The sequence below is a fragment of the Petromyzon marinus genome, chromosome 5 (assembly GCF_048934315.1).
Source record: "Petromyzon marinus isolate PM22_M1 ecotype Great Lakes invasive population chromosome 5, UKy_Petmar_22M1.pri1.0, whole genome shotgun sequence".
In the NCBI taxonomy this organism is placed as follows: Eukaryota; Metazoa; Chordata; class Hyperoartia; order Petromyzontiformes; family Petromyzontidae; genus Petromyzon; species Petromyzon marinus.
In genome coordinates this window covers 20,368,595-20,394,564 of record NC_133671.1, presented here as the reverse complement: position 1 = coordinate 20,394,564, position 25,970 = coordinate 20,368,595, and the positions used below count along the sequence as shown (strand labels likewise).

The window sequence follows — 25,970 nt, the reverse complement described above, 5'->3', positions numbered from 1 at the left end:
AATATTCCCAGTGGATCCCATCCATCTGAAAATCGACATCGTGGCCCATGGACATATACTTTTGGCCAAACGCTCAACAATGTCCACCACACCTTACACAGTACATACAGGGCACCAACTTTGCTGAAAGATGTCTTTTCACCTCTGTCGGCGTCTAAGTGCACTAATTTTTATCTGTGTAATCAGCAATAACTTCAAGTTCGGAATGTTTTCCGACAAATAGTGACCGAACGTGGCTGTTGTATTGTGCATGCACGTGTGCTCAGCACAATGGGCTCACGTTTAAAGTACCCAGCAAGAGCACTGAGTGTGACATAACAAGATAAAGTTCACTTCCTTATCAACGAATGCAATCATGCTGGACAGGTAGCGGGCTGCAGCAGGGAGAAGGGAAGATTCCAACACCAATCGCCACATCTGCACAGGAATAATGGGGCCACGTTCCCCTCTTTACCTGTAACAGGTGACCACCCACCGGCTGGATGTGAGGAACAACTCGGATTGACACGTGATTGTGAGTGGGCATCACAAAGGCGATGGTCCACATTTGTTTCTGGGTTAGGCAACGTTTGGTGGAAGTTTTTCTCTGCCAAACGTCTTTTCATTTCAAGCTAGATTTGAAGTTTTCGTGACTGCAGGGATCCATACTCTTTGGTTCTTTCGGTAAAGTCACGTGGGTAGAAATAAAATAAAATAAATTCATTTAATTATTTTTTTTCATTTACCACCCCGTCAACCACAAATTAAGATCGTGACGATAACTAATATACATGTTCTTGATACGTGGTCAATGTATCGATCAAATTCTGTCCGATAAAGCTCCTCCTCCTCTGTGGTGAATTGAGACTCCTCACGGCTGAATTCAACATCAACGCACGCCGGAGTTTCGCTCAAACTGCCCCGAGTTTCATCGCGCCACGAACTCTCCATTGGTTGCGTATAACCCACCTAAAGTCTGCAATTCTCCCTCACCCCCCACACCTCCCCCCCCCCCCCCCATTATCGTGTATTTTGTTGTAAAGGGTGACGAATTATCTCTCTGTGCGTGCTAAATAAAGTAAACGCGGACAAACAAGGGCCCTGACAACAATTGGCAGCTGCTCGACCACGTCGGTTCGTGCGTTGCGTCGATTGTGTTTGGCCGGTGGCCAATTTACGTTGGGGGTCATTGGAGGCACAATGATGAATTGGGGTGACTAAATGGGGTGGGCGGGTGTACCCAGCCCGAGATCCAATTGTCTGCGCGTGTACGAAAGTGGGTGCTTGTTAAGTGTAAAAAAACCCCTTGCATACGCACACACGACGATCTTTTTACGAGTGGTCGCGTGTGGCTCGCTGCGGCTTTCACAATCATCCTACCGACTGACGATAAGGGTGGTCCGCCCGTTGTTCGGAACACGGCCGTTCCTAAGGTGTTCCCACGGACAAAATAGTCTTCAAGTGAGCCCACTGTTTTTGTTGTTAAACGAAACTTGAAGTCAAATAAACCCCGTGAATAAGTTTGACGCTTTCAATCAACGTTTTGCATTTATTAATGTTTACTGTACACACTACATTTAATTTACAGGCAACCTGGCACTGGTCTTTTAAAACAATTATATACGCCCTTTCATGTCAAATATTTAACATCTTCTTGGGAGGGGGGGGGGTACGAGTTATAGTCCATGAGCCCAGACCAGAAATGTCCACTTGGTGGTACTGCCTGGTATCCAACCCCAATCGTCATCATAGAGGGAGGTGGGTATGGTGGTAAGCAGAGGCTCATAGGGCGGCGTACGATGGTGGCTCCGGGTTGAGGAGGCTACAAAGTCCACCTCGGGGTTTCCAGTCCCAGTTGACAATGCCGCATGCACGTGGACTAATTGATAATTGGAGCACAAAGGCAGTCTCCAGTGGTGCTGAGCTCCACCAGACCAGTTCCCCTTGAACACTGTGTGGGCTGTGTGCGATGAGGCCAGAGCCGGAGCGTTCCGATTTGTCACCGAAGCCGACTGCACGCGTCAACACCTGAGACTGGAAAACCCGAGGCGGACGTTCATGGCCTGGAACTGTGAAATATGGAGCTAGGGATTTGGGACCCCATGTGTCACAGAACTAGTAAAAGCAGGTTCCCAACAAACATGGTATGTGGGGACAACGTTGATCCAACGTTCCAACCACAAACGCTCGTAAAGAAGTAGCCACTGCTGAGTGTTGTACCAGACACCCCCTCCCCGCCCACGACCTGCAAGAAACAACGCGGCCTGGCCGAAGATATGGCAGAGGGGGGAATGCGATGTCAATGGCAGTGATGATCTTTTGACCTTTGTACCACCTGAGCTGGCACCAATTTCTGCTCTGACCCACGGACTATCGAGCACGTGCCGTGCAATCACGGCCCCTCTGTGTAGTGCACACGCGCAAAACTAACCCCCCCCCCTCGCCCCCAGTACCACGAAATTAGCTGTGAACACCAAAAACATTGAAAAACTAACAAAATTTTAAAATGAATCCTGACGAAGTTCCAGAGTTGAACCCGGGGTAGGGAATTATGGCCAGCGCAAGGCATATTAGTGGATGAACGGATGGCTTAATTCGAGGAAGACTTAGGGTGGATGAGAGGACGAGGACTAATGGCTGGTTATTTCGAAAGTTGCGTGATTGGGGTGACTAGTAAGGCTGATGTTGATTAGTTAGGATCAGTTATGATCAGGGCCAGGGCCGGTATAGTGGCCAGTTGCCTGGCTCGTCAGGGTTGGTGCGAGAGTTTGGGTGGGTAGTATGCTCCGCCCTTACACCTGCTTACCCCCCTCAACACCGTATTACTACGCAGAGACTTTTACATTTTGGCTTGGACACTGTTTCTGGTGCTCACTGTTCGCACAAACAGGGCCATCGTCTTGACGGAATTAACAACCGCGCAGGGAAGGGGAGTTAGTTATTAATAAGGCGACGAAAATAATCGGTCTTGAACCTGGTAAACGCCATATGAATCATTTGGCGGGACCCCGGGATCCCGCAAAAATCAGGCCAATAATTATTATTATTCAGTCCGCCCCACTCGTGACCCCGACAGCAACGCGCCGCCCGCCCAGACTCGCGCCAACAAGCGCCAGCAGGCGGCGATCGACACGATGGGCGCCACCCCACCGGCCAAACGCGAGCCCCGGGGGGCGTCCACCGCGGTCGCGCGCGGCGACGACGCCCTCCGGTCAGCCGTCGATCCTCAGCTTCTTTGCCAAGGGCGAGCCCGCCCCCCAGGCAGTGAATTTAACGTGTTTATGTAATTTTTCAACTTTTTACGAAACTTAGTGCCCCGAGTAGCTCTCGACGAGGCCAATCGATTGACACTAGTTTTGTTGTCGGTAAGGCAAGTCTCGTGTCGCTACGTGGTTTTTCCCACCCCCGGGGCAGTGATGGGACCCCGGGGTCCCGCCAATTGCTTCATATGCTGCTGCAACGGTCAGAGGCGTACAGGCCCCTTTGTATGTCATTGATAACTTTTTTTTAGATTTGTTCATGAATGTAAAAAGATAATGAATTAATAAATTAAGATTTATGCACGTACATTTCAACGCAGATCGATGTAATATTGTATTATTAAAATGTACTTCATATGCAATGAACTTTGTTTATCGAAACAACTTAGTACTATACTGTAGTTGCCAGCAAGCTCATTTTGCCCCGCTCTGAAATGTTTGGCTTGGTGTGCCACTGTCAGTGATCGTAACTGTAAGGGTCAATAAAATCGAAATTCAAGCCACATTTCCCACCTCACCGCAGAAGAAACGTGACCACATTGTCCAAGAAAAGAACAGCTTGCTGCCGGCCGTCTTCCGTGTAATTATAAACACGGCCCAGCGGTGACACGGCCTAGCCGCAGCACATTCGCCGATTGGTGCAGAGGTTCCCTGCACCATTTCCAGCGGCCGCCCTGGTTAATACTACTGCGGTTCTGTATTAACCGTAACATATTCGCCGTTCGCTTCACAGTGAACCTAAAAACAACAAAAAATCCAACGACGTCATTCGCAAGGGTCGGCCATTGTGTGCTGACGTCACGGTCCGAAATTGCCGAATTAAAAAAATGACACCGCAAATGACTCGGTTGAGAACTTGGCAGGACTCTCCGGAGTTCCTGAGACTTCCTGAGGATTTCCTGGGAAAAGAATCGTAAACATAACAACAAATAACTCTACAAATTCAAGGGAGAACATCTATGACAACTGGAACTGACAGGCGTATAATAGATGTTTCTTATCATCGATTATGTTTTCCGCTGTAAAACCCCTCAATTTTTCATTGCCATGTTCAATGCTATCTACCCCAGACAGATGCAGAAAAAGTGCAAAATTACAGGCCCCAGGGAAGGGGGTGTAATTCCATTTCTTAAAATTTGACGACTATCCTGGATAAACTCGATAACCCACATGCACTATCAACATTTTAAATATCCATTGCTGAGTTCATTGAACCGCATGACAATCCACTCGTGTTAATTTTGATTGAACCCCCCTCCCCCCCAACTCACCGCAGGCCCACACGGTGAACTTAACGGCTTGACTTTCACCGACCTAATCCCACCACTTTTAACAAAACCGGACCTCCCGGACGATGCACTTTTGAGGGTTATCAACATTCACCGGGACACTCGACCTTTCTATCTGCCACAGCAGCGGTGGAGGCGGCAAGCAAAGTCGTCAGGTGAAGCTTTTCAACTAAGCCAATTTAAACAACACGATAATAAAACAAAAAAAAACATATCGCTTGAAACCTTGAAAACCCCATTAAACTTTGACATGTCGAACGTTCCACCAAGACCCTTTTGGTGGTGTGGAGCCAGCAGATTGACCGAGCTGGGTCAGCTCTGATCACTAAGGTCAGCTCTGATCACCTGAAAGTCGCAACAGCACCACGGGCCCTCCAACTCCCCATGTCCAGAGAGACTCTGCCACCTCTTGCGAACCCAATCCAGGGCCGAAGGGTGGGGCGCGGCGGGGGGGGGGGGGGGGGGTGCCAGTCCCGCTCGGGCAGCTGTGGAGTGCCCTGGTGGGGAAAGTCACCGGGAATGTGCCCGAGCGTGTCTTTTGTGTTTTTTTGTTTGTTCCGATTTCTATTCGCTGCACTTGACTCGCTTTGCTTTATCATTTTGGCGGCCCAGGTCACTCTTGCAAAATGAGACTTATACTGAAGTGCTCACCAAGTTAAGAGACAAGGCCATAATGAATGAGACTTATACTGGAGTGCTCACCAAGTTAGGAGACAAGGCCATAAAGAATGAGACTTATACTGGAGTGCTCACCAAGTTAAGAGACAAGGCCATAAAGAATGAGACTTATACTGGAGTGCTCACCAAGTTAAGAGACATGGCCATAATGAATGAGACTTATACTGGAGTGCTCACCAAGTTAAGAGACAAGGCCATAAAGAATGAGACTTATACTGGAGTGCTCACCAAGTTAAGAGACAAGGCCATAAAGAATGAGACTTATACTGGAGTGCTCACCAAGTTAAGAGACAAGGCCATAATGAATGAGACTTATACTGGAGTGCTCACCAAGTTAAGAGACAAGGCCATAAAGAATGAGACTTATACTGGAGTACTCACCAAGTTAAGAGACAAGGCCATAAAGAATGAGACTTATACTGGAGTGCTCACCAAGTTAAGAGACAAGGCCATAAAGAATGAGACTTATACTGGAGTGCTCACCAAGTTAAGAGACATGGCCATAATGAATGAGACTTATACTGGAGTGCTCACCAAGTTAAGAGACAAGGCCATAAAGAATGAGACTTATACTGGAGTGCTCACCAAGTTAAGAGACAAGGCCATAAAGAATGAGACTTATACTGGAGTGCTCACCAAGTTAAGAGACAAGGCCATAATGAATGAGACTTATACTGGAGTGCTCACCAAGTTAAGAAACAAGGCCATAATGAATGAGACTTATACTGGAGTGCTCACCAAGTTAAGAGACAAGGCCATAAAGAATGAGACTTATACTGGAGTGCTCACCAAGTTAAGAGACAAGGCCATAATGAATGAGACTTATACTGGAGTGCTCACCAAGTTAAGAGACAAGGCCATAAAGAATAAGACTTATACTGGAGTGCTCACCAAGTTAAGAGACAATGCCATAATGAATGAGATTTATACTGGAGTGCTCACCAAGTTAAGAGACAAGGCCATAATGAATGAGACTTATACTGGAGTGCTCACCAAGTTAAGAGACAAGGCCATAAAGAATGAGACTTATACTGGAGTGCTCACCAAGTTAAGAGACAAGGCCATAAAGAATGAGACTTATACTGGAGTGCTCACCAAGTTAAGAGACAAGGCCATAAAGAATGAGATTTATACTGGAGTGCTCACCAAGTTAAGAGACAAGGCCATAAAGAATGAGACTTATACTGGAGTGCTCACCAAGGCCATCGAGAAGGCTGTCTCTGGTATAGGCCAATCAAGACAATGCGTATATGGTCAGAGCATGTTTGAGTGCATGTTTTTACACAAGTATGTGCGATTAATGCAGACTTGATACCTTGCAATAGGTATCTATCTGGTGTTTGAACATCTTAACACCTCCCGTTTCATTGCCAGAAAGGGTAAAACCTATTGTTATACGTCATACCAGATACAGCGCTCACGAAAAAACACAGGCGCTGTAAGTTTGTTCACGTAAGTTTTTATCTACAGTGTCATTTGTTGTTCACGCAAACTGCATCTCTCACAATCACCGAAGAGCCAAAGCTTCGAGGCAGCAGCCAAGGCGGTTAGCACTACCAACTATTGCCAAAGCTCCGCAGTCCTCTCTCTCTATAAATATTAAGATATTTCCAGCCAATGAACAAGCGTTTATACACGTGGGAGGAAACCGAAACGACGCAGACATATTAATGAAACTTAACAGGAGAGACGGAGTGGGGTGAATATCACACCCGTTCGAGATACATTTACGAGTAACAGCGCCAGCATCACTCCGTGGCAGCACCTTGACCCAACCCACACTCGCCAGCGTGGTGAAGTAAGGTCAAACAGCCTCTGCTGACCGACCTGGTGTGGGGAGGCCTTCCTCCAGCAGTGGATCGTCGACAGAGAGCTGAATGTCAATCATTTTTATTGGCTGTAATACCTTATTTATAATGGGAGCACGTGACCCTGTTGCCACTAGAGACCGCTACATTCACCACAACAGAAAAATCATGACCCCACCCGATTCATGGCAAGTCATAGAATTGCCGGGGGAGAAGTCAAGAGGGGGGTGGGGGAGGGAACGGTTGGGCAATAGTGGCGAAGGAATTCCACGTTTTTTGTCCTCCAGTCATCATCAGAGGTCCACTGTGTCGGTTAGAAAATGGGGCGGTTCCTGTGACAGTGGTAGAAAGTCCACGTACCCACGGTAGGGGGCGAGTCCAACCCATAGAACAACCACTCTGGACTTTCCCCAAAAATCGGTTCTCATTGGTGCTGATTTTATCGACCCCGAGGGAATGATGAGCTAAATCACCCCCCCCCCTTTCTTCGCCACTGCCAACCAGGATTTGAAACTCGCGACCTTCCGATTGCGAGCCGCTCGCTGTGGCGCCGAGCCACCTGGCAGGATGACGGGTGACTCGGCGGAAGAACGAGCTGACTGTGGTGGCAGGACGGTGGTGGCAGGACACGAGGAGAACAAGAAAGGAGGGAGACCTGGCCGGATGCATCGGCAGTGCGGCACAATAAGCGAGCGTTCCGTGGTCCCCGTGTCAGGACGGGCATTGATTTGTTCTTTCTGTAACTCAGCCATCCACCTTCGATGAAACGATCAAATTTCCACGGGGTCAGCTCACACTTAGAGCATTCTGCGGCTGTGTGTGTGTGTGAGCTGGGTCATGTAACCCGCATGCCCAGCCACCGCATGCTCAAGCAACTCCTGTTTGGCCGCATAGATGGGGCTAAACGGGCACGACATGGGCTGGAAAAGAGATGGACTGATGCGATACAGGAGGATGTGGAGCTGAGTAGATTTGCTAACGACTAGTGCCAGCGGTGTCAAGATCGGCCTGTATGGCGGAGGCTCGTGAAGGACGCTAGTGAGCAGTTGGAGGCAGTCGTCCTCCAGCAACAACGGAAGGCAGAGGAGCGACGCTCACAACAACGAGCGGAGCACCCGGCGGCTAAAATGCAGAAAGTTGGCACAGTAGGGGGTAAAGCTGGTGCATCTACCAGTCATCTCAGTTAGCCAACCAATGGCACCTGGGTCTGTACCGAGACCTCCTGTCAGCGAGCCTTCGACATTTCAAGTGGCCTCAAAGTGCACCTGGCCTGGCATAGGTGCCGTGGTGACATCACCGTCATTTAGTGGCGAATAGAGGATTGGTTAATTTTTTTTATCATGTTTTGTTTGACTCGCATATGAACGAGCCTGTTCTATACCGCATCCAGCGTGTGACGAACATTCAGGAGGGAGAGTGTAAATAGTAGTACTTGGCTAACGTCTTTAAAATACAAAAAATATACCTTAACAAGCTTCTGTTTTAGAGAGCAATGCCGACCATTTAGATGCAAGTGCAGTTTGAATTACCAAAAAAAGCAGAAATGAAATTAATAAAACTAAAAATGTAAACTCTAACCACATTTGCCAGACGTTTCAAGAGAAGGCATTAAACCTCGTTGGGAGCCTCACCCCTGGCAGGTGGCACGGTGCCGTTACGCGCGACCACCGGGCAGACTCTACTGGGTCGTGCCGATTCAAGTTTTGTGATAATTGTTCGGTTTAGCTCGTTACGAGTTGGACCTGCCTCGAAAGCAACGGCGTACGCTGGACCGGATCCATCCGTAGTGTCCACGGCCGGTGTGGCGGCCACACCGCCAATCCACGCGGAAATAAAAACAAACAAAAATAATCAGAGAAATTCCGGCGGCATACGACCGTGGAAATCCTGACCAGAGCGGAGCGAACAACATTGTGCACCTCGGTTAAATTCAGCGGAGGCATCACAGACATCCATTCGGCTTTCGCCGAGGCTGAGCTCGGGCTATCGAACCCGGACATGGGCTTAAGATTCGCTATAGAGAGCCACGCACAAGCGGGAGAAGAAGGTTTAGCTCATTCTCCGCGACCGTACGGCGGCGGCAGCAGCAGCAGTACGAGGAGTGGGACGACGCGGCGCGCAAGCGGGCGGCCCGTTCCCTCTCTCAAAAGGTCTGGTTGTCGTTGCACTCGGACGTCCAGTGGCCGAACAGTTCGCACGCGTCGCAGTAGGGCCGGTTCTGTTTGCGTGGCCCTCGGTGCGCCGAGTGTGGAGGGGACGCCGGCGCCGGGGAGGGCGGAGGCGGCGATGCCGCCCGCTGGGCCGGCGGACCGGACGACGGCGACGACGCCGGAGAAGGGCCGGCGGGCAGGGTCGGCGGCGGACCCTGCGTGGGACACTCCTCGGTGTCGTGAAGGTCGAAACGGTCGCAGATGTCGCAGAAGACTCGGGGGGGCGGCCGGCGAGAGCGCGACTTGGACTTCCTGCGGGGAGGGGGGGCAATCGGGAAGGAATTGAACGCTCGAGACGACGGCAGGGGTGGGGTGGGGGAGAGGAGGGGACGCCCGCGTTTGAGAAGTGATGCAAGCTGTGCCACGGCTGATGCGACAAGAGGCCAATACCAGCAAGGTGCAGGATGTGACACCAAACCAGGATCGCAACTAATTTTACGAACGAGCATCCGAGTGAAATTCAAATAATGTTTCACGTAATGCTATGAAATGATCCTTGGGTGCGTGACTTTTGGGAAGCACACGGCTGCTAAAAATATACCTCTCAATGGCAACGCTCCGGGTCTCCCACTCTTCACGATCAGTTGCTGCGTCTATGCCACGTGCACCTCCAAATCCTCTAACTTTGTCTCACCATCTCAATTCCTGTCCACGTCTCTTGCTCCTTCTCTTCATCGGCCTCCATGCCGTTCTTAATTTCACCCGCATCTGTAGCATTTTACGTCTTGCCCAACTTCGTTTCATTTTGTTTCATTTGCTAAGTGATATCTGTAATCTAGCTTTTAATTCTCACACCATCATTGAGCCGGGAGTACAGCATCACGAATGGAAAATTGAAATGGTAACAATATATGCATTGTGTCAAACGTTGAAATCGAAAGTTCGACAGAAAACCCGGTAATGGACAGCAAGACTCACGATGGTGAAGTTTCGTCATCTCCATTCAACGACGCCTCCACCAGCTTCTCCAGTTTACCCTTGAGCTCCTCGTTCTTCTGCTGAAGCCCCACGATCACCGTGTTGAGAAATGAAACCTGGAGTCAACGAGGCACATGCGGGGGGAATGTTATCAGATTCGCGTTAAGGTCCAGGGTGCGGCAAACACCAACATCTCAACAATCGCCAGCTTCATCACTAAACGTCCTTACCTCTCCACGCGTGGGACTCTGAACCGCATCCGTCCCAGCATCCTTCGGGGTATCCGTCGGTTGCGATGCATTGTGGGAGTTCTCGTTCGATTCCTGTCTCACCACCACCTCGCTGCGGGGGTTAAGAGGTCAAGCGGCACGTCCCAACGCGTGTCGTGTTAGTACGCCTCGTTCACCTGTGGGCGACCGCCGACTAAGTCACTCGAGGCAGCCTAACCCGGTGTTGCACACCGCGCAAGCTCGCCACCACAAGTGGGGAGCGCTAGAGAGCGGTTCTTCTTCTTCACCTGGGGGTGCACGCTGCACCCCCTGGGGGTGCGAGATGCCCTTTCTGGGAATGCGAGACGTGGCCAGATTTTTGTTAGAAGGTAAATCATCGAAACACAAATTAAGCACAGGCACCTAAGTACAACTACTTTGTTTCATCCAACCTATGTAGATATTAACATTATATATTGCTTTACGATTGAGAACCAAAGGGGTGCAAGGCTGCAGTAAAGGGTTAAAAAGGACTGCTCAAGATGGTACACGCTGGCGAGACGTCTTCGAAGAGGTGGAGGATGTCCACACTTGACCCCGCCGCATGTAACCAATGTTAAACTTGAAGGTTTCCTCTAAACATTTAAAGGTCGTGGACGCTTTGTACACAATGGAAGTTTTGTAACATTTACAGCTGTCAAGACGCTGGACCACAATGGCGTGCAACCAGAGACCACCGCCACCAAAGTCCTTACAAATATTTGCCTTTATTTACCTTTTGCCATCATCGTTGTTTTTTTTCTTCTTCATCGTCTTCAACTCTTAACTACCGCGAGGAGCAGATAATATAGCGAGGATACATGCGTTGTAGCGCGCAGCGACCGTTTAAAAGTGAACGAGCGTCGATCACCCGCAGCTACAATTGCACTCAAAGTGCAGCGAGCGCGCGAGCGACGTGGCTGACGACAACGCGCGGGAAGGATTCGCTGACGACTCAAAATGCGATCAAAGTAATGGAGTGACCAAAGGACAACGTAAATTAGTGACGACTGTGGTGTTATGTACAATGCAGGTGTGGTGTCGGTAACAAGTTGGGCCGGAGGTGTATAAACTCGCACACAGTTTCTCTCTCACACAACACAGCAACACACCAAACCAACGTTTCCAGGGGGCCTCGCACAAAAGCAAAGTCCCATGCTCCCTTACGCTACGACGGTAAAGGGAAAACCAAGCATCTGTGGCATGGCCCATGTGGCCGCTCAAACGTGTTACCGCGTCTTGCCGTGATGATGTTACTGTTCTGATTATTATTATTATACGATTAATAAATGACTAACTTTATAATATTTTACCGTTGGATCACACAGACGGAAAGACACATGCAAGGGGCGTTATAGCGGCGTAGGGTTCGCGCGAACGAGGGTCGGGGGTCGGGGGTCGGGGGGTGTTAGACGGTCTACGCGTTTTCTACCCGCGCCGGACGTTCGACGACGCTGCAACCTCATTGCGGTCTTTAGAAGACGCTGCTCAGTGCGGCTCCAGACGCGGCGCGGCCAGCGGCATGGACGGGGCCGTGCGATCGGCGGCGCCATGCTCGCGTGCTCCATGGCGCGTCGGCGAACGACAGAAACATTTTAAAACGTTTTTTTGTTTTTAAATGGGCCGATTTTGTTCGTGATCGACTCGTTTTCGCACGAATGTTTTAATCGGTTGTGGTTTTTTGTGTTGTTTCATTGCATTTGAACTGTCGGACAAGTCTCAGCGCATCTTGGGCGAAGGCGTTTAATGCACTGCATCGCTGATCCTCGTGGATATCCTATATTCAAGCAAGCTAATCGGGGGCATGGCTGTCCCGCAAATTCTCTCCCTTCTTCGTAACGCATAGATTAAAACGAAAAAAAAAGTTTTAAAAAATTGCTCATTTAAAAGTGGCACGTGGCAATTAGGCAATTTTTGGGGGGAACGCAGTTGCTTAACAGAGCAACCTATGGTTGCACGAAGGGTTTTTTTTTCCCGCAGCCACACGTTGTCCCGGTGCAGTTTTCCAGGTTGGGTTATGTGCCGAGCCTTTCGTCTCTCAGGTCCTCACCACGTGCTACTGTGGGCACCATCGGGAATTCAAGTCCAGGAGCGGAAAAATGAAGATGCCCTCAGTGGTGCGTGGCGAAAGCTTGAGTGAAAAAATGCGCCAACGTGCAGTCCAACCTAAAGTGCTACGCATGGAGGGACAACGTACGGTTGCGAGCCTGCATGACAAGGCCCCGCAAGCACTTTCAAAAGAATTAAGGCCATCGCTTGCAAACACCGGTCAGCATCAACGCAGCCGACGCCGCGAACAGAAGCGGCGCCAGTAGAATGGTTCAAGCGAGGGAAACCACGCTCGCTGTTTACGAGATGTCGATTCACAAGCTATTGTTTGGCGCTGGAGTCTGGGTTATCTCCGTGGGATCGGCGCTTTGCCTTGCCTGGGCAGCCACCCCCGGCCACCCCAACAGAGGCAAAAAATGATCGAGTTTTTTTTTCGACTCGAAAATCTCGTGTTTTACGATAGCAACTTGCCGATAACCAGTCCCTTCGAGAGAAATCTGGTTCCCCGGTGCATAACGTTGGCTGAAGTGTAAAAAAAACAACAACCTGATTCCTTTCTCTTAATGAGCATTGAGGCATTGGTGCTTATCTCCTGTTCACAGCCCTGAGCCAGTGGTCGGAAATTCCACACTTTATGGCAGGGGACGATGCTATCCATAGGACAACCAACGGTTACTTCGCCCAAAAGGTGGTAATAATTTTATCTATCCCAGAGGGATGATGGGATGAGTCATCCACCAACCTGGATTTGAACTCACGCCCTTCCAATTGCGAGCGGCTCGCTCTACCGCTGAGCCACCCGGCCAGTAGAATATTGGCTATGGGTCCCAATTCTTTCCCGTAAAATCGGACAAATAAATTATTGTAATGTTTGTGTCTCCAACCCCCCGCTGCCTCTGCCACCATGTGCTTGCGGCGCTGGTGCAGTTGTAACCAACCCTCTTTCCATCCCCTCTCATCAGACCTGGCAATTATCTGTTAGTTACTCGCACGCTGAGCACAGAGCATTATTTTGTTGATGAACAAAGATGAGACGCGCTTGCCACTGGTGCCCGTGAGCTTATAACCTACGATGGCCACTTGTGCTTACGAACAATTGAACCCGGCCACTTGGCAACTCTGGCCTTGCTCAGTCGATGATGGCCACCATCATCATCATCACCACCACCACCTCCTCCTCTAACAAGACAGTGAATGAGTGAGTGAGGAGCCAGGCAAGGAAGTGAGGCAAAGACAGGAAAGACGCACAGATGACTCCAGAAGGACAACAGGCCAGCTCTCCGTTCCAACAATCGAGGAAGTCTATCAATTACTCCCGCTCAACCGTCGCTCGATGGGAGGTCACTCCTTCTCCTTTGCTGCAACCCCATACTGTAGAACTCCTTTTCCCCAGCCATTGGTGCTGTTAACTCCCTGCCTCTGTTCAAGTCCAAACTCAAGATCCATCCATGTTTCATTTGCAATATGATTGACTGCCCCTCTCTACAAAATAAATACGCACACTGTATGCCGTACAGTGTATTGAAATGCGCTTGCATTTATACACCGCTATATAAATACAAATTGTATTGTAATTGCAACAAACGCACGATTACTTGCGGCGGCGCCTACTCAAACAGACGAAAGAAGGGGGAAGTAGGGGTGGTGGTGGGGTGGCGGTGTGGCAGGGTGGTACTCTGTCGAGCGTTTGGCACTATGCGCGCTACAGCCCAGGAGCCGTTCGTCTGTAACGTGCGTGCGTGTGTGGGGGGGGGAGAAGGAGGGAGTCGCGAGGGAGACGTGGGGTGGCGACCGAGGTGAGGGGCAGCCGGGGTGGGGGGCGGGTGGGTGGCGGGGTCAGTGAGGGTCTGCTTCGCTCGTTCTTACCATGGTGGAGGAATCGCAAGGTGAGAGAGTGCAAGCCAAAAAACGAAAACACGACGTGAAACAAGAGAGGGAAAAAGACACGGATTAATTCGGAAAGGATGGCGAGGCGAGCACTGTGTAGGGAGCGTGCAAATTCAAAGGAGTGGTCGTGACACAGTAAAACTTGTCAAGTTCAATGGCTCACATTTGCCAGGTAGGCGTGCGGGGGGACACTTAGTTACTTTGAGGGATTGCTGAGTTTTGAAAGCCACCGAGAGAATCTATAATTCAGTAGCTTCCCTCGCTGCTGCGATGACAACAGCGATGACGATCGGCATTATTTCCGCAGTGCCCTCGTACATTGCGGTTAATTAAAAAAACGCGTACATTTGAATGCTTCAGGTCAACGGGTTTGTTTGCCCATGCTTTTACCCATGTCTTTTACTTAGTTTCGGAAAATCGCCACACAGGTGTGTGAGGGATTCTTGTTCGCGTTCGGCTTCAGAACGCACGGCACGGCAGTGGTGGCAGCGGTGTGGGAGCGGCAGTGGTGCATGCTGGGTGGTTGTTGTGGTTGTGATGGTGTGATGGGTGCTGCGGGTACGACGGCAGTGCTCCCCGTGGCAATGCGCGGTGGGCGACGGCGCCAAGGGAGAGTGCTCGTGTCAGCTGTTAGAAAAAAACTATGAACTATTTTTTTTTATTTTACCAGGTAAGGCCCACTGAGATCTAAGCTCTTTTTCAGAAGCGACCTGGCCACAAATGATAGCTCAACGATGTGGCTAATCACGTGGAAATTTATAGCAGCCAAATACTCTAAACTCTCGTTGATTCCATGTAAATGTGAAGGGAATAACCGGAGGACCCGGAGAAAAATCTCCGCGACCAGAGGGAGAGAGACATTCAAACTCCAAATATAGAGCAGGCGTCAGAGGATCGAACCAGCAACCTCCTGTATACCAGGCGACGGAGATAACATCTTGCCACCGTGGTACGCCTGGGTGGCGGAGCCGAGTGGATATGTGAACGGTTCTCATGGCCTGCCATGAGCACGCTCCAACGCCATGACCTTTTCCGCGGGTTTTCCGTCCGGCAACGCATCGCGCGAATTCAACAAGTGACGTGCAGGCGAGGTAAACACAAACATCAAAAACCTTACCTTCGGTCGCCGTCTTCCAAGTCGGCAGCGCTTCGCCTGTCTTTGGCACTCTGGGAGAATCGCAACAAAACCAAGTTTCACTGAAACCTGTGTGTGTGTGTTTGTCCGTGTGCGTACACTACATACACACGAGGTTCTCAGAAGCTTCAAGAGAATATAACCCCGTGCACGAAGCAGAGCTCACGGTTTAGTCAAACGTTATCGAATAACATTAGCAATGAAATTACAAGCCTCAGTCGTTTCTAAATCCACTGCCAGATGAATGCCTCCCCACACCATTCAGAGCTAGGGGTTTGTTTTGACGAGCGCGGCGGTTGGAGCTACGAATCCGGCCACTCGAGTCCAATTCCCGCCCACGACTAGCGCTGGTTGCTTACCGGAACCGATTCTGGGCCCCTGCCCTCTCCCATCACCGACCGGCACCAAATAGCGTGGTGGACACCACGATCAAATAAACCCCGCAACCCCCGCTCGGCGTGGAGAAACCCTCGAAGTGACTTGGCCAACACAAATGATAGCAGCCAAACACTCCAAAGGCATGTTTTGAAATGTGGAGGGAAAAACCGGAGGACCCGGAGAAAAAGCCACACGACCACAGGGAGAACACGCAAACTCCAAATATACAGCAGCAGGCGTCAGGGTCGTGATCAAACCCACGACCTCCTGTAAACCAGGCGAGGCGGTTAACATCTCGCAATGGGCCGACTGAAACGGCGGGCGAACGTGACCGGCGTGCCGCGATGGGAGCTCACCCGGAAGGCCTCCAGGAGGGCTTGCAGCTGCTGGTTGCGCTGCTCGGAGCTCTCCAGCATCTTCTGCGCCTCGGAGAGCCGCAGCCTCAGGTCCGATCCCAGCTCGTCCACGGCGGCGTCCCCGGCGGCGTCCCCGGCGGCGTCCCCGTCCGTGGGGGGCAGCGGGGATGTCCGCTCGGCCACTGCGGGCTCCGGCACCGCGCCGTTGAGGCTGGCCGGCTCGTTGGCCCCCGCCGCCGATTTCTGTTTCACGTCTGGCGTCGACGACAATGACGACGACAATAACGACGATGACAACGATTACGACGATGGCAATGACGGCGACAATGACAACAATGACGACAATGACAACAATGACGACATTGATAACAATGAAGACAATGACGACAATGCCGACAACAATGGCGACAACAATAGCGACAATAACGACGACAACAATGACGACAATGACAACAATGACGACATTGACAACAATGAAGACAATGACGACAATGATGACAATGCCGACAACAATGGCGACAACAATGACGACAACAACGACGACAACAACGATGACAACAATGACGATGACCATGATGACGACGACGTGTGAGCCTAGTGTCCCGGCCATGGGGAGGTAACAGCAGCCGTTCTCAACGTCTGAAGCGTACAGTCGACGGAATTGTATGGATCGTTGGGATTCCAAATTCGCGGTAATTCGTTAAATCTCACCACTCGCTGCGCTTGCCAAGAAAGGAGTGTTATTCGTGAATCTAAACCAACAAATTAATGATTCCAAATTAATGAGAAGCTAGTTTAATACGTAGATTTTCTGAGCCACAACATGATTCGTTATTGATTTTGGGGTTTGGCTATGAAACGATTTCTAGCCAGATTTTTGTCATGAAAGCCTCCACCACCTGACACGGTCAAACAAATTAAATGTCCACGTTGTACAATCATTTAATATTGCACCAATTTTTATTGTTTCACCTCATCGGTAGTTGAATAACAATTCTCACAATTATATTTAACTATTAGATACATATTTAAAGTCAGATTTGTCCGACACGTGACAATTAAACTTGTTTGGTGCTGTCAGGCGGTGGAGGGTCTCATGACATAAATTTGACCAGATCTTTACCTAGATCACGACGTGGCCTAACTCACAAATCCATGATGAATCAATGAGAAGCTAAGCCGGAGCTTTTCAAATGCAAGAGAGGTTGCATTGTTTCCCGAGTACCTGATACTTGCAGCTGGGCCTTCTCAAGCTGCAGGCCGAGGCTTCTGCATTCCTCCTCCTTGCTGCTCAGCTTCGAGAGCAGGTCTACACGAAGAACAAGGCAACGGTGGCGTTCCTGTCAGCGGCGCCAACGACAACGCAAAGCGCGTCCTTAGAAGAGCGCCAAACGTGGAGCGGCGTGCGTGGGGACGTGCGTGGGGGCGTGCGTGGGGGCGTGCGGGGGGACCGTCGAGGGGTGTGGGGGGGGGTGGCGTCGGACCCTTCACGGCGTGTTCCAGCTTCTGGTCACCGCCCTCCAGAGTCCCGTTCATGTCCTGCGTCTGCGGAAAACGCGCAGGCAAAGGTCCATTCAGTAAGCGCGTACTCTCGTCTTATCCCGTCTCCTTACATCTTGCGTAGGTGCACAAGGAGCGCCTTATTCCAAGGCGCTTTGCAACGGTGATAAAATGGCTCATGAGGTGACAGTGGCAGAGATAACTAGTTGGGGTTTATTAAGAGTGGCGGTGGTGTAGTTATGGTGACAGTTAGGAGAATGGGTGGGAGGAGTTGGGGTAGTGATAGAGGTAGTGATAGAGGTAGTGATAGGAGTAGGGGTAGTGATAGTGGTAGGGGTAATGATAGTGGTAGGGGTAGTGGTAGGGGTAATGATAGTGGTAGGGGTAGTGGCAGGGGTAGTGAGGTAGGGGTAGTGATAGTGGTAGGGGTAGTGATAGTGGTAGTGATAGTGGTAGGGGTAGTGGTAAGGGTAGAGGTAGTAATAGTGGTAGGGGTAGTGATAGTGGTAGTGATAGTGGTAGGGGTAGTGATAGTGGTAAGGGTAGTAATAGGGATAGTGATAGTGGTAGTGATAGGGGTAGTGGTAAGGGTAGGGGTAGTAATAGTGGTAGGGGTAGTGGTAAGGGTAGTAATAGTGGTAGTGATAGGGGCAAGGGTAGTGATAGGGGTAGTGATAGTGGTAGTGATAGGGGTAGTGATAGTGGTAGTGGAAGGGGTAGTGGTAAGGGTAGTGATAGTGGTAGGGGTAGTGATAGTGGTAGTAATAGGGGTAGTGATAGTGGTAGTGATAGGGATAGTGGTAAGGGTAGGGGTAGTGATAGTGGTAGTGATAAGGGTAGTAATAGGGGTAGTGATAGGGGCAAGGGTAGTGATAGGGGTAGGAGTAGTGGTAAGGGTAGTAATAGGTGTAGTGATAGGGGTAGTGGTAAGGGTAGTATTAGGTGTAGTGATAGGGGTCGTGGTAAGGGTAGGGGTAGTGATAGGTGTAGTGATAGGGGCAAGGGTAGTGATAGTGGTAGGGGTAGTGGTAAGGGTAGTATTAGGTGTAGTGATAGGGGTCGTGGTAAGGGTAGGGGTAGTGATAGGTGTAGTGATAGGGGCAAGGGTAGTGATAGTGGTAGGGGTAGTGGTAAGGGTAGTATTAGGTGTAGTGATAGGGGTCGTGGTAAGGTTAGCGGTAGTGATAGGTGTAGTGATAGGGGCAAGGGTAGTGATAGTGGTAAGGGTAGTATTAGGTGTAGTGATAGGGGTAGGCCTGATCGTAGCTATGGGGTGGGGGACAGCGAGTAGCAGTAGGATGGGCTAGACTCAGATGGGTTTTAAGGGAGGAACAGAAGCAGATAAGTGAAGACGATTATCCTGATATTTTCCTTTCCTTACCCTTCCACCTAGCGACATTCCAATTATGTCACTTGCAGCGATGTCACGGTAGAGGTAAAAGCGCAGCCCTGCGAACTGCCTGCTCACGCCACTGTTGGCGGAAGGGGCCTCCGTAAAACGACAGGGGGCTCTTCGAGGGTATTTCTGGCCCACTCTTTCACGCCGGCCGGATGGCTTGCAACTGGTGGGAGTACTCTCACTTAACCCCGCCGCAACGTGACCCCGCACGATCGACTAACCGCTCTCGCAATCGGACGAACGACTTTCCATTTTGGAATTTGCACGGTCGGCTACGTCCGGCGTGAAAGAAGTTCAACGTACATACGTACGTACATACGTACGTTGAACAGTGGCTCCACCGAGTGTCAGAGAACAGCCCCCGATAAATTATGAGACAGAGAGAGAGAGACGTCTGCAATGACTCACCCCGATCTATGAATGCTGTGATACATGCATTGTCTTTGTACTGTTCGTCTTTTGGCGTTCTCTGGTCTGACACTGCTAGTGAGACTGGGCCCTAAAGAACAAGGCTGTCTCTTGTGTAGACCAATCAGTTTCAAAGACAATGCATATATGATCAGAGCATATTTGTTTGCATGGTCACCGCAAGTACGTGTGGTTAATGCAGACATTATGCTTTGGAAAAGGTTTCTATTTGGTGCATTAACATCTTAACATCTGTTTCATTGCTAGAAAGGGTAAAACTTCCTCTTATTTTTCATACTTCAACAGGCAACTTCATCCAAGCACGAGGCGTGCTGTGGTCGGGCATTCACCGCTTCTTGCAGACCGTTGGCAATTAGGCCAAGGCGTTTTCACACGTCTCAGAACTGGAGAAGCTTTTTACTTGAGTAAAAACAACCAGAACCAGAACACTTACATTGTTGTTGACCGCCACCTTGATGTCCTCCAGGGTATGGAGCTTTTCCTGCAGCCTGGAGACCTCCTCGCGACCGTGGGCCACCTCCTCGCGCAGGCTCTCGTAGTCCTTGGTCTTCTGCTCGGCCACGGCGAGCTTGGCGCGGAGGGACATGAGGACGTCGCCGTCCTCCTGGCCGACCACCTGCTGCTCCTCCAGCTCCTTGAGCTTCTCCTCCGCGTCGTGCTGCTTGCTCAATGTCTCCTCCAGCTCCACCAGGTGCTGGTCCGTGATTAGCTCGATCTGCGCCCTCAGCCGCTCGATCTCCTTCTCCTTCTCCTCCTGCACCTCCTCGAGCTCGCGACGCATTTGCTCCCTCTCCTTGGCGACGGCGCCCGCCTCCACGCTGTGCTTGGCCCTCCAAACCTCCAGCTCCTGGCGGCCCTCGGCCTTCAAGCTCTCAACGACGGACCTGTGCTCGGCAATTTCCCTGCGGTGGGCTTCGCAGCCGGACACCAGGGAGGTCCTCAAATCCTCCATGGCTTTCTGGTGCTCCTGCGCCAAGGCCTCCAGCCGGCCCCTCCACTGCTCCAGGTTCTCCTGGTTCTCCCTGCCGGCGCGCTCATACCGCGCCTGCAGGATCTTGGCCTCCTCCGACAGCTGCTCGTTGGCGGCACGCAGCTTGAGCAGCTCGGCCTGGTGGTCCCGCTGGGTGGTCAGCAGGTGCTCCTTAAGAACGTTCACCTCCTGCTGGTGGCCCTGGCTCACGGCCTGCAGCTGCTCACGCAGCCCGTCCAGCTCCTGCTGGAGGCTCAAGATGCCGCCGGTGTCCGCGCCGATGCCGCCGCCGTCTGAAAAGGCGACAAAGAGGTGGTTGATTGACGGCGCCCTCTCGCAGGCAGGGCCAGCGCGAGGGGGCCCTTGAGGGGCTTGCTGCTGATGTTGAGAGACCCACCCCTCCCTACACCTCAATAAACAAATAAATATATCCTGCTTCAATAATGTGGCAATTACAGTCATAGCGACACTATCTCTACGACTACCAGTCATGTTTTGATTTAAAGCTTTTGTGACTGCAGGGATTCATATTCTTGGTTTTTTCGGTAAAGTCACCACGTAGAAGGGAAACAATGAAATAATAAAAATATAAAACAATACAATTCTCACGACGTTTCGACTGCAACACAAGCAATCATCATCAGGTGATGCAAGCAATCATCATCAGGTGATGATTGCTTGTGTTGCAGTCGAAACGTCGTGATAATTTTATTGTTTGATATTTATATTATTTTATTGTTTCCCTTCTATGTGGCTTTACCGAAAGAACCAAGAATACCAGTAATGTGCCAAAACAAAAAAGAAGGCCTTGTTTGTTTTAACCTTTGTCTAGTTCTGTGAATGTCCGTCACGTTTACAAATAAAGATGAATGACAATTTAGCGTTTGGTACTACGGCGAGCACTCAGTGGGGGAAGCTGCCACAGCGGTCAAACACGGCTTGAACCACACACAATGCCGATCTCTCTAGGAGGTTGTGGGTTCGATCCCAACCCTGACGCCTGCTGTATATTTGGAGTTTGCGTGTCTCTCTCTCTCCCCGTGGTCATGTGGATTTTTCTCCGGGTCCTCCGGCTTTTACCTCCACACTTAGAAACATGTGCTTCGAGTATTTGGCTGCAATAAATGTCCACATGATGATGAGCCACTTTGTTGAGCTATTATTTGTGATAGCCAGGCCGTTCCTGAAAAAGAACTACATAGCTCAGTGGCCCTTACATGATTAAAAAAAAGATATTTCTTTTAACAATTCAATATTTGTTTTAAAGTCATAGCAGTTTCTATCGACTCAACCCGGCCGCCCCATTCAACCGAACTTTCACGTTAAAAGGGCGCGGAACAAACGGGGCCACGCGAGGAGTAAACGAGGGGAGATCGAGGGCAAAAACAATCGAGGGTGGGGGGCCTCTGACCGGGGGTGCGGGCCGACGGTGTTGCGCTGCCCTCCCCGAGCCGCGACCTCAGCTCGGCGACCTCCGACCTCCGCAGCGCCAGCTCAGCTTCCAGCTCCCGCATACGCGACCTCTCCCTCATCGTGAGCGCCTGCGGTCGGGAGGAGAGCGGGTCGCGGTGGAGCAGCTGCCGACGTCGTGATCTTTGCGTCCGCGCGGCTAGCGCGGCCGCCCCCAAGGATGGCACCACGCGGTGAACGCCGCGGCAGGGGAGGTGGGGTCGGGGTAATGTACAGTTCACCCCCCCCCCCAAAATGCGCAACCGCTCCAAGGAGAGGGAACTTTGGGTGTGTGGGTTCCTCTTGATATGGACTTTTATGTAAAGAAAGATTCAGAAATGAATACGTGATATTGCAAATTCTTATTTACAGCGCTTGTTTTCAACAACGCAATCTCTCTTTGCGCACGAGTCCACGTCCACGTATCTTTCAATTAAAAACTTAATCTGAGATCGCTTTCCAAATTTCTTCGTGAACGAGTTGCTCAGTGTAGCATCAAAGACATAAAACCAAATCCTATTCCCTGACGGAGTTAACAACAATTCAGAGTATTTTTTTACTTGAGTGCAAGTGTAAAAAAATACTTGCACTCAAGTAATTTCTTAATGTAGTGAACATTAAGAAATTACATTTCAAGGCACATTATTTATGCCTCAAGCCTTTTCTCTGTTGGCCCATACATACACACGTCCAGCAAGCGTCGCAATGTGTACCTCAAGATCCCCCTTCGTGATGGACTCTTCCTCAACGCAGAACTGCAGGTCCTCAACTCTCCTGGCCACCCGGGGGATTCCATGTAACCAAGAAAAGAAGGGGGGGTGGGGTTTTACAACTGACAACACGAGTGACAGAGTATTCAACGCCCGTGGGGAGAGATTATTCGCCACCACAAATGGCTACACGTTCTAATCGGGTCACAGGTGACAGAAGGTGAGGCGCTCTCCGATGCGTTTTCGGGTGGTACCGCGCGTTGTACGGCACGATGCCCGACGTTTCGTGCCACGTGTTGGGAGCTCCAGTTTCCTCCCAGACAGAGAATAACGACAGTGGCCACCGGCGTACGTCGGAAAGAGCCGAGCCAACATCCAGAACCGGTAACATCGGCAACGGTGAGACAGCGACGCCGATCGTCGTTGTTGTGACAGAGTGAGCCGCTACAATTCAGTTCGCGAAGAAGCGCCTGGCACGAGGAGCGAATCGTCGGGACGTCGTGCCAAACGACGCGCAGCACGAAACACCGACGCAGCGGAAGGCAACGGCGTGTGGTGGCGCGCGCCTGCGGTCCGACGCTTTGGAGGCAAACAAGGGCCGTCGGTTCGCACGGATTTGTGAACCTCCGACCGCCCCGATCGTGAAACGCCAAAGACAGTTGAAAGATGAGTGGAGAGGACGGCATGATCGGTAAATTTGGCACTGGAGAGAGAAGCTAGAGAGGAGAGCGGCTTTAGCGTTTGCAGCCATGAGAAGAGGTTTTCCTCTTTTTTTTCTGGCGACAAACAGGTGGTAAGATGTTAAAACTAGATTTTAAGCTTTCGTGACTGCAAGAATTCATACCCTTTGTTTTTTTTTAGGTAAAGTCACGTAGGTAAAATAAAAATAAAATAAAACACTTGATACAGCAAACTTTGTTGCGTCTGTTCCACCAGAAGACGGAAGCTTGTGTTGCCTCCGAAACGTCGTGATTTAATTTAGTTGTTTTATTTTCTTTTATTTTTATTTTACCTACGTGACTTTACCGAAAAAAACAAAGAGTAAGATGTTAAAACACCAAACTGAAACCTTTAACAAGGAATCATGTCTGCATTAACCACGATACTTGTGGTCAGAATGCAAAGAAAAAACACTCTGATAATATGATGCATTGTTTTTGAAACTGATTGGTCCACACCAGAAACAGCTTTCTTTTGAGCCTCGCCTCAAAACGGTGTCAGTCCAGAGGACGCCAAAGGCGTGTTTGCATTCTGACCACAAGTATTGTGGTCAATGCAGACATGATTCCTTGTAAAAGCTTTCAGTTTGGTGTTTTAACATCGTAACACCTGTTTTGTTGCCAGAAACAAAGGGGAAAACCCTATTCTCATATTTTGGTACCGGCAAAGGAGGTCCCATGATGTTTGCAGCCCTGTTCAAAAAGGCGTCGAGAGAGGTGACATGGCAGAGCCTTAGTGGAGTAACTCAGAAAGCCGGCGATGTCTCCGCCCTCGGTAGATTCAACACAGGAAGTGATCACAGGCTGACGCAATGCGAGTTGGACTTTAACGATGTCCAAGAGATGACGCAGCCAATTGCCGGTGTGCACAGAGACGTCACGTTGACCGTTAAGGAATGTGAGCGGACCTTGGGCAGGAGACATCGTGGCTCGGAACGAACGGTTGCTGGGCGAGACTGGTGACCAAATGGCAGCCAAAGGAAAGAACTTGCGGGGTGGGGTGGGGGGGGGGCGATAAATCAACGAGATCAGCTCATGCGTTGGAGCGAGACGGATGGCGGCACCGCGAGACCACGAGGTGTGACAACGGCACGGGGAGGCCTACGTATGGCGGTGGATAGTTCGTGGCTGATGATGAGCCTCGACAACTGACCGACCGGCGAAGATTTCCTCCTCACCTTCGCTCTTCCTCCAGCTGCGAGATGAGCTCACCCTTCTCCCTGCCCGTCACCTCCAGCGCCGCCTTGAGCTCGCACAGGCACATCGCCATCTCCGCGGTGGACTGTCGGGCGGGCAAGCGAGCGGACGGGGGTTATTTTCTGACACAACCGTAGCCATTACTCGCATCTGCACGGTGTCGCTGGAATGGACAGGCAGATGGGAAAATTAAAGATGTGACTGGATGGACGAATGAATGAACTCACGAACCGATAAAAGGACAGACGGACAAACTCAACGACGGACGGACGGACGGACAATCGCGTGTCGTGCGCACGCGCGCGGGAGACCGTCGTCGCAACGTGTGCGGGCGCGTGCGCCGCGTCGCCACCTTGTCGTGCGTTGTCTTGAGGGCACCGAGCTCACGCTCGAGGTTAGCCACGGTGGTGGTCGCCTTGGCAACCTCGGCGCGCTCCAGGTCGCGCTCGGCCAGCAGCTGCTCGATGTGCTGCTGCTTCTCCTTGAGCGCCTCCTGCAGCGCCGTGTTGCCCGCGATCTTACGCGAGTAGAGCGAGCTCGTCTCCGTCAGCTGTCGCGGGGAGAGAGGGAGGGAGGGAGGGAGTGAGTGAGTGAGGGAGGGCCGACCATTAGGGATTTGTGTTAATCTCACCGGCATGTGAGCCGGAGCAATGGTAAATCGCTTGGTACGTGCGACAATTTTATTTTCTTGGCTACTTATGACCCATTTGTGTCCATGTGCATACAGCCAAATCCATCTTCCACATTTCCCTTTCTGATTTTCATTTTCTCTCCCCACTGTGGGCGACCTCAAAAATCTACCGCGAATCGCAAACACCGACCGCCAAGACCTGCGCGGAAAATTTTCATCATTACTACTGCTGTCGTCGTCGTCATCTTTCTACTCGACATCATCGTTGTCGTCGTTGTTCGTGTCAGCGCTCCTCTCTCACCAGGCCCGTGCGGCTGGGCCGCCCTCCGACCGACGAGGCCACGGAGCTGAGCGAGCTGACCGTCGAGCTGCTGGGGCTGTGGCGTAGCGACGAGAACCCCGAGGCCGACGCTCGCTTCATCTTGCGACGCGCAGACGTCGACGGGAAGCCGATCTTCGCCACCTTGTGGATCGGAGCGAAGAGGCCGTACCGCTGCTGGCACTGGAAGTACCTGCGCACGTGCGCGCGCGTGCACGGCAAGAGATCGCATGGGGCGTGAGGCGGGGAGCCACGGCACAGCGGTTAGCGCACTGCACTGCTCCACGAGCCCAGCGACCCGAGTTGAAACGATAAAAAACTTTTTATTTTTTATTTCAATAGGTAAGGCTTACTGAGCTATATAACTCGTTTTCAGAAGCGACCTGGCCACATATGATAGCTCGAAGAAGTGGCTTGTCACGTGGACATTTATAGCAGCCAAATACCCTAAA

The 25,970-nt window shown here is 50.9% G+C and overlaps 1 protein-coding gene across 4 annotated transcripts in view; it reads right to left on the bottom strand.

Moving 5' to 3' along the window:
• Positions 1-1,500: 1,500 nt before the first annotated feature.
• Positions 1,501-25,970, bottom strand: part of LOC116939200 (CAP-Gly domain-containing linker protein 2-like) — a 59,540-nt gene continuing 35,070 nt past the window's right edge. For 2 of the 4 annotated variants that reach the window (XM_032947327.2, XM_032947329.2), the window contains 13 exons: positions 25,501-25,711; positions 24,921-25,118; positions 24,550-24,653; positions 22,656-22,716; positions 21,905-22,034; positions 19,957-20,786; positions 17,680-17,740; positions 17,421-17,504; positions 16,196-16,449; positions 15,444-15,493; positions 10,373-10,484; positions 10,143-10,258; positions 1,501-9,476 (listed from right to left, as the gene is read on the bottom strand). In XM_032947327.2, the coding sequence (XP_032803218.2) occupies positions 9,158-9,476; positions 10,143-10,258; positions 10,373-10,484; positions 15,444-15,493; positions 16,196-16,449; positions 17,421-17,504; positions 17,680-17,740; positions 19,957-20,786; positions 21,905-22,034; positions 22,656-22,716; positions 24,550-24,653; positions 24,921-25,118; positions 25,501-25,711 (2,530 nt within the window). In that variant the 3' untranslated portion in view covers positions 1,501-9,157. Of the gene's footprint in view, positions 9,477-10,142; positions 10,259-10,372; positions 10,485-11,099; positions 14,301-15,443; positions 15,494-16,195; positions 16,450-17,420; positions 17,505-17,679; positions 17,741-19,956; positions 20,787-21,904; positions 22,035-22,655; positions 22,717-24,549; positions 24,654-24,920; positions 25,119-25,500; positions 25,712-25,970 lie in introns of those variants that run through there. The other 2 variants (XM_032947328.2, XM_032947330.2) reach the window with 2 other exon arrangements.